Genomic DNA, 15291 nt, shown 5'->3' on the forward strand with positions numbered 1-15291 from the left:
CGTTAATTCAACAAAACCCAAGGAATCTTGGTAAGAATAACGGGAGGAGGTGGGAGGCTGTTACACTGGAGAACTATGCACCCTCCTCCCACCCTCCTCCCGCTCTAGATCTGCCGTACAGAAAGACTCCTTCCATTTGGGATATAGAGGAATTAAAACATCAAATATCTCTCTTGTGCGCTCTCTCTCTCACACACACACACACAATTTTGTATCCTACAGTTTAAAAAAAATTATTCTATATTGATGAACACACTTCAAAAATCAATCCTGCCCTTGGCCACAGAGCAAACTTTAATACATTTTTAAAAGTAGGTTTATCTAGGCCACATTCTCAGGTCATAATCCGAAATATTAGGAGTAAACAATGTTTAAATGTCAAACCCTCAACTGTTGGAAAATTAGTCTCCCTTGGATGAGAGAGAAAATAAAAGCAAATTAATCTAGAAGGTAATGAAAAGGAGCATATTTCATGCCAAAATGCATGGGGTGGAATTAAAGTTATAATCTGGGGAAAATACAGAACTTTAAATATTTTTACTGGTAAGTGAGAAAGTCTAAAGATAATGGAATCTAGTGCTACTTTTAATTAAGAAATTAAGAACAAAATTAAAAAGAAAAAAATGTAAATTGAAGTTAATGAAAATGTTTTAAAAATCAACAGAAAAAAAATAGAAAGGCTATATAAATCCCAGTGTTATTTGAAAGTGCCAATGAAATTGAATAACCCCTTGAGAAGCCTAATTAAAAGGAAGGAAGAGCAATGGTTTATTATTTAATGAATGGTATAGTGTAACTATCCCTCGGCAAGGTGATGTTGGTCCCTACTTCACACCATTTAAAAAAAAGAGGAACTCAGCGGAATAACTAATAATCACATTTCATCCTGAATAGAAGGCAAGATAAAGAAGATATCCCAACATTCTTTCATATCCCCAAAGAAACAAACCATATTTTAAAAAAGAGAAAAAATATTTAATAAGCATATTTTACAACTGCAGTACAAATGATCACTTCAAATAAACATGACAGGGTTTTAATTACTAGTCACCCAATAAATAATTTTTGCAGCTTTCTGATAAAATTATTTCATTACAAAGCGAACGTTTTAATGCATTACTTTCCTTGTACTTCTATGTATCTGGAAAATTCTATTATATCTTGAAATTCAACAACTGTCAACTTTTATAGGAATTGCTTGAGCAGATGTCCTAATTTCAGTCATTTACTGGAACGTATTTTAAAAATAGGCAAGAAGTCGGAGAAAATTAGGTTGGAAAAGGGAATATAATTGGGGTCACGGAGACAATGCTGAATTGTAAAGGTCTGTGCCTCAAATTCTGTGCGGTGAACTGCACTGTCTTACAGAGCGGTAATGAAAGACACTGCAAGGTCTGTGTGGGGGCACAGAAAAACCAAAAATAAAAAACCCACATAGAGAAATCCCCAGGGTGGCAGCTGCTGGCTGTCCAGGATATTTAACCAACTCTGCTAACCTAGGAAACTACCGCCTCTTAAAACACTGATCTAAAAACTAAGTAAGGGAATTCCAATTGTCTTTTTAAAGAGAACATTGGTGCATGAACCTTACATACGATCACTTCAAAATCCAGTTTGTTGTTCACAAAATTTGAACAGCCTTGATCAAATACTTGTTCTTTATGCTAAACAACTTAGACTTTTTCTTGCGACCTGCCTCCTGAGGTCAACACAATTCTGTGTTAATACTGAATGTCAGATCCTTAAGAGCTACCTGTGTGATGAGCACCTTTCTTCATTAAAATTCTGTTCTCTGTCCCATTTATTGGCTACTTGCATCTAGAACAAAGAAGAAGCCTGAAAATTAGTCCTATTTCCAGCTTCGCAAGCAACCGCTGTGTTGCATATACCTTCTTTCAAAATTCACCTACTTTTGGTGGGAAAAAGAGGTGACAGAAGGAGGGAACATTTGAATGAGCAAATCTTCAAAGTACTTTTAGTACCAGTGTGAATCCTGGCAAATTATTTAACTTCTCCAAGCCATTTACCCATCTTGTGTTCTTTCTCCCCCTAACTGTTCAAGAATTATGTTGTTTACTTGTGTTCGTTAGAGGTAAACGGGATATAAATTACTTACACACTACAGAAAGAATGCTAATCAGCTAAGGCCAGAAACACCCTCTTTTTAAGACTGGTCAACTATATATATTATCTGTTTATCCCTGTGGGTCATTAATATCTTTTTTTAAAAATCAGTTTTCAAATGAAGTGCGATACACATTGTAGTTTTTTTTTGTGTTGCGTGCCAGATTTAAATAATCTGCAGCGTACCTTGAGAGTGGCAATGAGAGGTCATCTGAAAATCCCAGAGAAGAAAAGAGAATGGTAACCTCCCCCACCCCAGGCAGGGCGATTACTGCCATCCCAACCATCAGCAGTTAGTGCCATCCTAACCATTTGTCCGGTCACATTAGGGATAAGACGGAGTCACCGCTGTATGATTCTAGGATATTAAATCCCTTAAATGCAGTATGTAGCACCCTCAGATTTCACCTGTGAACTTGTTAGCAAAAACATGGCATCTGGGGCGCCTGGGTGGCTCAGTGGGTTGAGCCTCTGCCTTCGGTTTAGGTCATGATCTCAGGGTCCTGGGATCGAGCCCCGCATCCGGTTCCCTGCTCAGCGGGAAGCCTGCTTCCCCATCTCTCTCTCTGCCTGCCTCTCTGCCTACTTGTGATCTCTCTATATCAAATAAATAAATAAAATCTTAACAACAACAACAACAACAACAACAAAAAACCACGGTATCTGCTCCAAACAGATTCTACAACATTATGCCTTACAACATTATTCTTAAAATGTAAAATCATCTGGTGATGTCTTTCTAAAAGACTGACTAGGCAAGAAGTGGTGTCGCAACTGTACAGACAAAAAAACCCAAGAAACAAAAAACACAAAACCCAGTGAACATATAGATAAGCAAACCCCAAAATGCTGCTCTGGGATCTCTTACATACAGGGACAGGTGGTACTTTCCCTACTGAAGCCACAGCCAGGCAGCCAGACGAAATGAAATAGTCTTCTGACCCTAAGGATGAGGACCCATATTACATGCCAGCTGGAGTCTGCAGGATGGTGCTTTTTCGGTTTGCAATGCAAGGGGAGAAAGAAGCCAAGAGGCTTCCTTTAAGAGGGAAGAGCCAGTGTATATAAAAGGGTTTAACTCGCACACCTGGGCTCAAGACTGCGGCACGCTGTGGGGCACGCAACCGCTGACACGCGTGGGGAGGGGTCTTCCGCCAGCTGCAGCCCGGGTCAGCTAATACTAGAGGCTTCCAACCCCAAACAGTGCATGACGTCATCGCCCACGCAATCAAGCTTCCTGCACCTGTACATACATACAAGGGCTCACGGGAATGTGTCATCTGGTCATTTGGCTGATCTGCTGCTGCTTTCAACTCCTGATTTTTTTTTTTTTTTTTAACCCGGGGTCAGCAGGCCAGGTACAGCGAGCCCGGCCTCCTTTCAGGTGCTACCGCGTCTGCAGGTGGCCCTCCTAAAAGCCATCCCCAATCTGTGAAGTACAAACAACATTTTAAAACCACCACAGACGTGCATAAACCGCAAAAGCACGGAGAGAACTCGGTCATTATCAACTGCATTCTCTGTCCTCAGAGCCCCACGGCGAACCTGACCGGAGGTTTCTCAGACCCCGGAGAGGAAACTAAGACGCACGAGTCTGGACTAAAACCCGTCTTGGGGGCTGGATAACCCCATCAGATTGAATATGAGACACAGTTTCTGTAAACGACACCAGAGTGACAGAAGTACAAGTGTTTTCTCAGTGCGCCTTTAAACAGAGGTCTCTTTTGCGGGGGTGGGGGTGGGATGGGGGTGGGTGTCGGTGGGGGTCGGGGTGTCGAGTGGGGGTGTCGGATGGGGGTGGGTGTCGGATGGGGGTGGGGGTGTCGGATGCGGGTCGGGGTGTCGGGTGGGGGTGGGGGTGTCGGATGGGGGTGGGGGTGTCGGATGCGGGTGGGGGTGTCCGATGCGGGTGGGGGTGTCGGGTGGGGGTGGGGGTGTCGGGTGGGGGTGGGGGTGTCGGATGGGGATGGGGGTGTCGGATGCGGGTGGGAGTGTCGGATGCGGGTGGGGGTGTCAGATGGGGGTGGGTGTCGGATGGGGGTGTCGGATGGGGATGGGGGTGTCGGATGCGGGTGGGGGTGTCGGATGTGGGTGGGGGTGTCAGGTGGGGGTGGGGGTGGGGGTGTCGGGTGGGGGTGTCGGGTGGGGGTGTCGGGTGGGGGTGTCGGGTGGGGGTGTCGGGTGGGCTCGAGGCCGGGCTTCCCTGCAGAGAGCCGCTCGTGCGGCCGCCGCTGTCCCCGCTCCCTCCTCATGTGTTCGCCAGCGGGTCAAACACCTGCAGCACCGTCCTCTGGTCCTTGTCGCCGCCGGTCCCACAGGCACCAACGTCCCCCCGCCCGCGCCCCGGCGGCAGCTCCTGGGCAGCGGGGGCGGTGGGTGCTCCTGGCGGGTCCGGGGTCCCCGAGTCCGGCGGGTCGTTGCTCTGGGAAAGCCAGGCGTTCTTCGACAGGCTCGGGTGGTGGAGAAGGCTCCAGAAGGGATCCCGACAGTCCCCAAGAAGGGAGGCCGTCTCGGCCGGGGGCTCCCTGGCGCCGTGGGTGTCGGGGCTCGCCGCGGGGCAAGGGCCGAGGCCAGCGGGTGGAGGGGACAGGGGGCCGTCGTCGTCGGGTGGGCGAGCAGGGGGCCGGTGGCCGCCGGGGCTGCCGAGGGCGAGCGCCTGGAGGCTGTCGCTGCTCTGCAGCACCTGCAGGTGGAAGGCGGCGGGCGCGGACTTCTTCCTCCTCGGGGGCGCCCGGGGCGCGGCGGGCGGCTCCTCCCGCGGGGGCGGCGGGGCGGCCGCGGCGGGGGCATCGTCGTCCGGGGCGGGCGGCCCCCCGCTCGGTTTCCTCTCGGCGCCCTTCCCGGGCGGCAGCGATCTCGGTTTGGGCACGGGAGGGGCGGCTGCTAGAGGAGGGGTTTCGGGGCTCGTCTCGGGGGGCCCGATGGTAAAATGGACCGTCTGCGGCCCACACTGGTGTTCCGGTGACTCGGGCTGAGGAAAGGCAGGACAGAGAGGGTCAGTCAGTCAATCAGCAGCCAGCACTGGGGGCGCGGGAGGCAGCACCCAGACAGGGTCCGCAGGGAGGGGCAGAGACGGGGCTCAGCGGACATTCTAGCAAATTCGAGATTTGAGAATGTCTGGGATGGAGAAGTGAGAGCAGGTACGAGAGAACGCAGGAGGGACACGCTTCTGTCAAGTAGCAGCAGGTCCAACGACAGAGGAGAGCAAACCCGAACCCCAGGGCCGCACGGTCAATATTCTGAAACTAGTTTGTCCTTTGTTACTGAGGAAATGGGGTTATGCTCTTCCTTTATGAAAAGCGAACCTGCGAAAACTATCTTCTCCGGGGCGCCAGCTTTGACAACTCAACGTGTACCATGCGAGGCCGGAGGAACTTATGTGAGGGCGTTAGGCTCATCGAAGGGCTAAGGGATCCGCTGGCTCCTTAAATCTTTGATATTTCACTACAGTAGAGGGCAAATTTTGCACAGGAACGTCACTTCCTCGGTTCTGACTCAAAAGGATCGCAAAACAACGGCTTGGGGCAAAAGGGAGCTTTTGCACCAAAGGAGCTGTTCTATCCTAAAGCATCAGCATCTCCACATTCCCTCTGATCCATGAGCAAACGAATCGCAGACACAATCCTTCCCCACCAGCCTTTGACTGTGAACTCCTGCTCCGCGGCCTGGGAAAAGGACCCATTTCTGTCCTGGCTTTTAAAGACAGGACATAGCAGGCCCAGGGGAGAGGAGGAGGAAGGAGGTCTGCTTTGGAAGGAGGCAGGGCAGATGGACAGACAAGGTGCAAACGTGGGGCAGACCAGTGCGAGAACAAGGGGCAAGCGCCAGAGCCTCATCACACACGCTTTGCAGGTAGAGAAGCGGCAGCCACTGGGGCAGGGCCAGCCGGCGGATTACCGAGGGTCCCGTAACTAGAACACCGAGATCAAACGGAAGATCCAGATGTCTCTAGAGGTGCCAGTCTTTGGGCTGCCACTGTCCTGACAAACTCATGTCTCTGAAGCAGCAAGCAAGGCTGAGAAGCTTGAGAGCGAGAGCAAAATACAATCTGCAAGAAAAGTGGCAAGAAAAGTATCCAGGCCCCGGTACCAGAGGCCGCGCAGAGTGCGTCCACCCTGCGAATCCACTGGGCGGCGAACAAAAATCTGTACCCGTGCAACCACGTGCACACGACACGGACACACGCCATCCCACAGGGGCTCCGTTTGGAGGCTCCAATAGAACGTTCGGGAGGCCTGATCCCTCCCGGCTGTTGCATCGCCGGGAGAGACTCCTGGCTTTTCTGCTCAGCGAGAGCCAAGGACATGGCAGGGATGCAAAAGAGGAAGCGATGGCCACACAGTGTCCCCATGGACGGGGCCGTGTCTGGGCCTCCTCTCCCCAGATACGGGAGCACCTCGGCAGCAAGAGGCTTTCTACAGCTCCTTACCTTCCCTGTCCTCCTCAAGGTTGGCTTCTTGATGGCAGGGACTCTGGGCGCAGGCCGCCGGGGCAGGAGCGGGGCCACCCCTGCTGTGGGCTCTGGTTTGGAAGGGCCTGGGTCCCTCAGGGCTGTGGCATTTAGGGCGTCTCCTGGGGTGCCTGAAACACACAGGTGTACGGACAGCTGAAGTGGGTGGGACAAGGCGATTTGCTGCCTGATTTAATCTTCAGGCAGTCCACATCCTATGAGTAATTTGCTAAGTCAACATTTCCTTTTTTTCTAAAAACAAAAAAATCTGAGTGCTGTCAGGACCAGCCAACTGGGTTCAGCCCCCAGCTTTTCATGTTCACCTTCTCAACGAGGACAGTCTTCATAGGGAATCAGCGAGGCCCAGACATTATGTGCAACGTTTTATGGCTCTGTGCATTTCTCTGGGGAGGTGACGCGAAATGTCTCAAAATCTCAGCAGGGCTTCTGACCAAGAAAATCCTAGGCTGGGATCCTGGGTAGATCTCAGACCTCAAACCTTTCCTAATCTCTACATTTGCAGAACACTTTTAACAAGTAGCTTTACTGAGGTATAATTCACATGCCATGAAAGTCACTCTTTTTAAGGATACAATTCAGTGTTTTCTTAGTATATTCCCAGAGTTGTACAAACCATCACCGCTATCTGATTCTAGAACATCCTCATCACCACAAAAAGGAACCCTGCTCCCATTAGCAGTCACCCCTCCATTCCCTCCTCCCCCAAGCCCTGGAAACTACTAGTAACTTTCTTTCTGTATAGATTTGCCTATTCTGGACACTTCCTGTAAGTGGAATCAGACAGGGGTGCCTAAGTGGCTCTGTCCTTTAAGCATCCGACTCTTGATCTAGGCTCAGGTCAGAATTTCAGGGTTGTGAGACTGAGCCTGGGCTCCGCACTGGGCTCGTCACTGGGCAAGGAGCCTGCTTAAGATTCTCTCTCTCCTCTCCCCACCCCACTAATGTGCTCAAATAAATAAATAAATAAACAAACAAATGGAATCATATAATAAATAACCTTTGGTGTTTATCTTCTTTTACTCCGCATAGTATGGTCAAGATTCACCCATGATAAAACATATATATGAATACATTCTTTTTCATGGCTGAATAATACTCCGTTCTACAGTTACACAACCTTTTTATTCATTCATCAGTTGGTGGTCACATGGCTGGTTACATCCATTCCATTGTATTATTATTATTATTTTTAATAAAAAAAGAAACCATTCATGATACCGTTATCCTACAATAGTGTTTCTTGACCTCTTAATTCATGTCCTCCTTCAATGTTACTTGGGATTCCAAATAAGTTACATATCCTGTCTAAAATCAACCAGACAGCCGTGATGGGCACTTCAGAGCACATGATCTCTCCTCTCCAAAAAAGATACTTGTACAAAATCAAAACAAAAAAGACCCCCCAAAACCTCCCCCAAACCTCAAAAACATTCATACCAGCAATTTTGAATATGATTATGAGTAGTATTAACATGGGTTGAGAAGTAACAGCACCAAAAAACTAATAGGCAGCATAGTGGGGAAGAGGTCCCTGCCTGACAGTAAAGAATCTGTACTTGCTGGTGATTTCAAAAGGTTTTGTGCCTGAAATAGGGATGGGTCCCAAATTGTCTCTTTTTTTGGAGCTGGCAGAATGAGTTAGTGCCTGGAGCATTATCCTTTTCTAAACTTCATTTTCATTTATTTCAATCTCTACCTTAAAGTGCTTCTTAATAATCCTGGGGTTATTTCCATATTCTTGGTGAATTTTAAATATATAATTTTAAATAGACAATAACATTTGTAGGGGAATTTTATAAAATGTTGCTAAAAGGTGCTTCCAAGTTAATACTGCCTCCAGAGGGGAAAAAAAGTTACTTTCTTTTCTAGGCCCCTTTGAGTAGGAAGATGCATAGAAAAGACCAGAAGGAGAAGCCAGCAGAACACTTACCGCCCCTGGCTTCCAGGAGACATCGGATGGCTGCTTCTGCTTCCTGAGCGTTGGTAGTTTTGATCTGCTTGACGTTGTAGGGTTTACTTATCCCCATCCTGGCTTTGGGCTTCAGGACAGAATCATGAAGAAAAGCATATGAACGGAAGCAGGAAAACAGGCTCGCCTGGTGCCCTCATAGCCTACTGATCAGTTTGCAGGGGTGAGGGGCATGGGGCTTCATCAGACCGGAGTTAAACACAAACTCCAATCGAGACCGCATCCCTCCAGGCTCCTCCTCCAGGAAGTACTCTCATACCAATTAGTGGAGTGCAGTAATTCCGAGCTGAAAAGCCTCCTCTCCCAAACCGGGGGGTTACAGGTCTTTGCAATGTGGATGAACCACTATTTTCAGGTCATACCGAGAAAGCATCATCAGAAGCCACTTTTCCCACAGCTCAGCATAGTTATTAAAACCCTTTCCACTCTCTTCTTGAAAGTGCTTTTTCTACCTCTTCACCTTTCTCCCTCTTAACCTAAACCTCTGGGTTGCCACTGATGACCTGCCTTCAGTACCATCAACCAGCCATTCCCGAGTCATTCCCTCCTCCTGCTGTCACACGTGACATCTGGTCCAGCCTCCCGGGACAGTTCACCCCCACCCAGCACCCTGGCTTCACCTCCCTCACCTCCATTCCACTGACTGCCACCTCCCGTCCTCCTGAGCAGCTCACTGCAAATCCTCTAGAAATTTCCATCTCTAAAATCCTCCCTCACTCATTATTAGTCATTACTAGTGTCCCCTACTGTGCCATATACCCTTCCTCTTCTTAGCTTCTTCCCTCAAAACAACTATCTGAATTTGTCCTGTTTTGCCCTCTACCGAGCCCTGCTCTATACACCAAGGTCAAAGGCAAGCCTTGGAAAGGACAGATGAGTCTGGAAACTAACAGTTCCACCACACAGGGATAAATGGGATTTTTCATCAAATAAGATTTTCTCTCTAACACCCTGTACAACCACGTAGAAACCTGATAACACATCTGCTCCTGAGTTCTGGGTCTGGGAACGAGCTGGCGGTCAGGCAGAGGGTAAAGAGATGTAGGTCTCTGTGTTCACTGAGAAGAGGCAATCCCACAAGGTCTCAGGGGCTGAAGATAAACCACGGGGCAGGACCCTCAGGTCTGAAATGCTGGCCTGTTTTGCTTTGAGCTGAACACAGGGAAACTCACTGCCTGCTGGGGTGCTCCCGGCAGAAGTCTGGCCGTCTGCAAGATCGAGTACTGCCCATGGGTGCCCGACGAGATGGACACGTCCGACGCCGACTTTTTCACCATTAAACCAGCTGTGAAAACCAAGGAGGGCAGAGTCTCAATCTCAGTGAGTCACGGCTGCTTTGAGGCCCATTCCCAGCCAGCCGAGAGCCAGGCCAACCGCGGACGCGCTTAGGATCTGAGCCCGTGCAGGCAGGTAGGCGGCAACAGGGTCGATGTTCTCACTTTTGATTCTCAGTTTGTGCCTATTCTCTAGAGAAGTATTATTTGAGTGCAAGTTTTAATCTAACATCCTGGAGGGAGAGGAATTCAAAAATCTGATATAAAAGTCAATTTTAAAGTATACTCCTTTTATTCGGACCCCATTTTAAAAATGGTTTGTGGGCAACATCTAAAAAATCCCAAGGCAGGAGAATAAATGATATGAAATGACACTTATAGTCACTGAGAAATCATATTTGATGATTTCTAACATTTAGGGGCGCGTTGGTTTTGGCTCAGGTTGTGATCTTAGGGCCGTGAGATTGAGTTCTGCATTGGGCTCTGCACTCAGTGCAGAGTCTGCTTGGGGCCCTCTCTTCCTCTCTCTCTTCTCCTGACACTGGTATGAGCATGCTCTCTCTCTAAAAATAAATAAAGGAATCTTGGGCGCCTGGGTGGCTCAGTGGGTTAAGCCTCTGCCTTCGGCTCAGGTCATGATCTCAGGGTCCTGGGATCGAGCCCCGCATAGGGCTCCCTGCTCAGCAGGGAGCCTGCTTCCCCCTCTCTCTCTGCCTGCCTCTCTGTGTACTTGCGATCTCTCTCTCTGTCAAATGAATGAATAAAATCTTTAAAAATAAATAAATAAATAAAGGAATCTTAAAAAAAAAAAAAAAAAAAAGAACATGTGAAGACACAGACACTAGATGAAAGACAAAGGACCAAACAACGGATACCAGGTTGGTCAATGACCACGTGCAGATACAGATGTATATAATTAGAAAAAAGCTAGAAGTCTTGTGGTTAACAATTGCTATTTGTAGACAATCAAGTGAATTTAAAATTTTTATTTTTTGTATTTACCTACTTTTATAAATATCCACAATATGAATTTTACTTTTTATTTATTGTTCTATTGTCTGAGTGTTAACTCAGAAAAGGAAAGAATATGCTTAAGAAGTCACGTGCTTCCAGCTTGCCATCGAGGACTATTGTGACGTAAGCCAAGATGAACCCAATGAGAAGGTAAAGCCTGAGGGAAAATCCGTGTGTCTGACTGCCACGCTTTTGGGGTGCAGGGCAGGGGGGGAGGTAAACAGTAGAGGTAAAACAGAAAGTGCTCCAAAGCACGTCACCAATGTCTTTTCAGGTCATTAAGGGAAGCTTGAGGGGCCAAGGACGGCTCTGGAGGAGACAGGAAGCAGAGCGCTGTCCTCGGAGCCGGGCCGGGAAGGGCGCATCCTCAGGCCGCCAAATGCCAGGGTCAGCAGGCATGGGCCCACAGAAGCCAGGATGCCTGGGGTGTCGGGTATCAGGGTTCACTGGAGCCCTGGGAAATGGGGAGGGGACAGCAGGTGCAGACAGAAGGCTACTTCTGTGGGGCTGCAGCAGAAGGTGCTAGAAGGTCTTTGCTTGCTGCCCCCCCCCAATTTTCCATTCTCTACCATCTCCAACAGAAAGCCCCTTAAAGCAAACCACGGCTACGGGAAGGCCAACAGCTGGGTAAAAAGAATCACATAGTTTGCCGTGAGAAACACAACTATTTCTGGGATCGACCCAGAAAGGAGCCTGAGGAGGAGAAGGCGCTGGGGACCCGGGCGAGGCAGCAGCGACTTAGAGGCAGGTGCTGAGTAGCGGGGAAGGGGTGGTTATTCCCAGCAGGCACGGCGGCAAGCCGAAAGCAACAGAGTCTTACTTGGAGGGGGGGGTCTCTGCGGTGGGTGAGGCGGCCGGGGCCGAGTGGGCACCGACAGAGACCTGCTTGGAGAACGGTGCCGGAAATCTCCACCTGCTTCCAGCTCCCGCTTTACTGCCACCAGCTCAGCGTCATCTGGAGGACACGGCGGAACGCGAGTGAGGCGTGAGGCACGGCTCGGATTTTTGTCTGCGCGGAACCGACTGTGCAGGAGGGTCCCCCGCCCTCCCGCAGAGCAGGGTCCCCCCTTCTCTTCCTCTGCCGGCATGGGAGGGTGGGGCGGCACCCAGTGCCTGCTTGGAACAGAAGGTGAACTGTGGACAAGGCTTCTTGTCCAGACATGAGAGACATGGAGATGTGTCCAAGTATAGGGTTAGGGTTATTTCCTTCTGAAATAACGAAGGAGACTCACACAGAGAAGAGGAGACAGTTGAAGACCAGAGCCCCTCGGTTTGAATTCCTCACTCTAACACAGGACAGCTGCTTAGGAGGCTGAGAACGGTCTCTGCCTCCGCCCCTGCCATCCCGTGGCAAGCTCCTGGAATGGGAGGATCCCTGCTCACCCATCAAGCCCCAAGAACCGTCACCCATGGCCAGCTACTGCACAGGTGATCGACCTCCTGACTTGTCCTGCCAATACCTTCTAAGGCTAGGAGGCGCGTGAGGAGGTGACTGCTCTGGTTTTTATTATACATTTATGACATGTAAGTTTAGGAACATGGCAGGTCTCCTCTCCCACACTACAACGTAGCCCGATGCCTTTTATTTTCACTCAGACACTCCACCCCTCACATTTCCACCAGCTGAAACCCATGTATTTCTGAGGTTGGCGCTGGGAAGAGGCAGGGCTTCTCCTTCTAACGGGCAGCATCAAGGACATGCCTTCACATCCGCCAGGTGGCAAGGTCACCCACATAGCCCCGTGCTCTCCTAATTTTTTATTCCAAGAGGTTTTGGTGCCCATATGTGCCCTCCCCTCAAGGGGCTTCCTGAACGCTGGCCACTCCTGCAGAAAAGGACCTCCGGCTGTCTGAAGGGCATTCCCTTCGGCCCCTTCTATCCGGGCAGGAGCCCTCTGGATGCGCAGGGCACAGAACCACCTGGGTTGGGCGGCTGTCCCCAAACCCAGCCATGCACCTCAGTCACCTGGGGAGCTTCATGAGATACCAGATTTCCAGGGTCCCAAACCCACCCCCCGCCAAAACCACATCTCCATGATGGGGCTCAGCAAGCGTACCTTTAAGAGCTCCCGATGGCTCAGTGCAGTCAGGCTCCTAACCACCTTTGGGACAATGGCACAAAGGGACTTGGGGTGTCTGCGCCTCTCCCGGCAAATTACCTTCCCCGGGAAGCCTCTCAATTCACTTTCAGCCTATTCTGTATTCTCAGCTGCAGCTCATGGCAAGCTTCCGAACCTATTAGAGCTTTCCTCCAACGGGGGAGGCACCGTGAGCAGCAGCAGAAAGGGTCTCATGGCCGTGGCAGAGTCTGGGGCTGGAGCACAGACAGCCCTCCTTTCCAGCCCGGGAAAGGCCAGCGGGCTTTACAACTTATTTGAAAGGGCCATTACACTATGTAATCTAGGGCTTTGCAGTTTAATCTGCGGGACTTTCTGTCCCTCTTTGCTTAAGTCTCGAATGGTAGAATGATGCTAATGTATCATATTACTGTGTAATAACATGTTACAGGAATGGAACAAGACCCCAGCACTCAGGACATAGATGCTGGACCCCAGAGGGTGTGGTGAGTGAAATACATCAGATGTAGAAAGACAAGTATGATTTCACTTACACGTGGAATCTAAAAGAATCAAACAAACAATAGCCAAAAACAAAACCCAAACCCAGAAAGAGACTCATACCTACAGAGGACTGGTGGTGCACTAGGGGGTGAGGTGCTGCTAGGTGAAAGGGATTAAGAGATACAAAATTCCTATTTAAAATAAGTCAGTTACTGACTTATTACACTTATTTGACAATAAGTGACAAGAAGTGTAGCATAGGGAATACAGTCAGTAACACTGTTTCAATATTATATGGGGACAGATGGTAACCGCACACAGTGTAATGTACAGAATTACTGGTTCACTAAATTGTACACCTGAAACCAACATAACGTGGCATGTCAATTATATTTCAATAAAAAAATAATTATGTCTCTTATGGGATTGAAACAAACATCATGGGGAGGAAAAACGGAATTACAAACGTAAAACCAGTTCAGGGCTGTGGTCATGTAAACATCCGGAGGAAAGGGGAATTACCACGGATCTGGTGTGCTTTAGCAGTACCAGTGGTTATTTAAAAAAAAAAAAAAAATAGGTAAATAAAAAGCACTGGAGAAAGTCAATGTGGTGGTAGCTGGATACGGGCCCAGAGCCCGGTTTCCACCCACTTGCTAGGACTTGTGGTTTCAGCCCTGGCGTGGGCTGTGAGCACATAATTGTGGCCTCATGCAAAGCCCTGGCACTGAGAGAGAGAGCGGATTCGATGCCCGAGGCTCTTTAGAAAAGGGAAGGGCCAAGCTACCTTTGTAGGTCGGGTGCTGCTGCTTTTTGTTGGGCGCAGGTGACTTGCTGGCGGGCGCCGCGACTGCGGAGCTGGGGGCTTCTGAGAGGCTGTCGCCGCCCATCTCCCCGTCCGAGACCACAGGCTGACTTAGCTCATCCACCAAATAGTCTTCGTCCTCTTCGAGGATATCCCCTTGGGGAAGGAAATGTCACAGCGCACAATAAGGGCAAGTGGCATGGGGTCTGTTCGCCATCGGGGCTTGCCGCTCGGCGTCAGGAGGCCTGCGGCCCAGCTCCCGGCAGCCCGGGGGCGCCCACGCGTCAACTGGTACAGAACCCCAATTCCATTCAGGCCTGAGACACGGACTGAGCCCACAGCCCAGAGAGCCTCAAAGCCACTGTTCTATCATTTCAGGTGGCTCCGGGTCTTACTGACTGCTTGAGGCATCTCCCCCAGACGTGCACAGGGCCCAGCGTAGCTCGTGGAATACAGTGCGTGTGCCCCAAGGACCCTCTGTCACCTTTAGGTGTGAGAAGGGGTCTTAAAAATCTCACGCTGGTTGCTGGAACTTCTTGCCCGCTGGCCTCGCCACAATGACCAAGAGATCCTTGCGGAGCTACTCACCCTCTGACTCATAGTCCAGAGTCGTGAAGTCGAAGTTTTCCTCCAGCAAACAGGAATTAGCAGTGGGAGACATGGAGGCCATGCTATCCCGTTTTCGGATGATCTCCTCTTGCAAACCTTTCAGCCAGTCCTTGGTCTTTGGTCTGATCTTCACGGCTCTGCCTTTCACCTGCGAGGAGAGAGTGGCCATCTGAGAAGGGAGTACAGACCTGAGAACCACCTCCTTTGTTCTCAAAGGGCATCCGGCTCAAACTCAGGCATCAGGAGTAGGCCAATCTTCCTGTTTTGCCAAGAAAAGTTGAGGGCCTAGACCTCAGGCAAGATCAGCAGAGCTCCCATTTGGTCTCACTAAAAGTTGAATCATCATCTCCAGCTTTTCAGCCCATGGGAACATAAAACCAGGATACTATCAAAATGGAAACTATCTGTACACTGCAGATTCCAAAATACACCGTCTACTGAGAATAGCAGCAAATGCCCTCCCC

General features: G+C 49.6%; 1 protein-coding gene across 1 annotated transcript in view; it reads right to left on the minus strand.

Annotated features, from left to right (window-relative positions):
- Positions 1 to 963: 963 nt before the first annotated feature.
- The window catches only part of SYNJ2 (synaptojanin 2), a 98083-nt gene continuing 83755 nt past the window's right edge, over positions 964 to 15291 (minus strand). The window contains exons 21-27 of the mRNA XM_080805791.1: positions 14807 to 14975; positions 14201 to 14374; positions 11673 to 11807; positions 9737 to 9849; positions 8526 to 8634; positions 6554 to 6705; positions 964 to 5095 (exon numbers count right to left, since the gene is read on the minus strand). Coding sequence (XP_080661917.1) covers positions 4373 to 5095; positions 6554 to 6705; positions 8526 to 8634; positions 9737 to 9849; positions 11673 to 11807; positions 14201 to 14374; positions 14807 to 14975 — 1575 coding nt within the window. The 3' untranslated portion in view covers positions 964 to 4372. The remainder of the gene's footprint in view (positions 5096 to 6553; positions 6706 to 8525; positions 8635 to 9736; positions 9850 to 11672; positions 11808 to 14200; positions 14375 to 14806; positions 14976 to 15291) is intronic.

The sequence above is a fragment of the Martes martes genome, assembly GCF_963455335.1.
Source record: "Martes martes genome assembly, chromosome: 6".
Lineage (NCBI taxonomy): Eukaryota > Metazoa > Chordata > Mammalia > Carnivora > Mustelidae > Martes > Martes martes.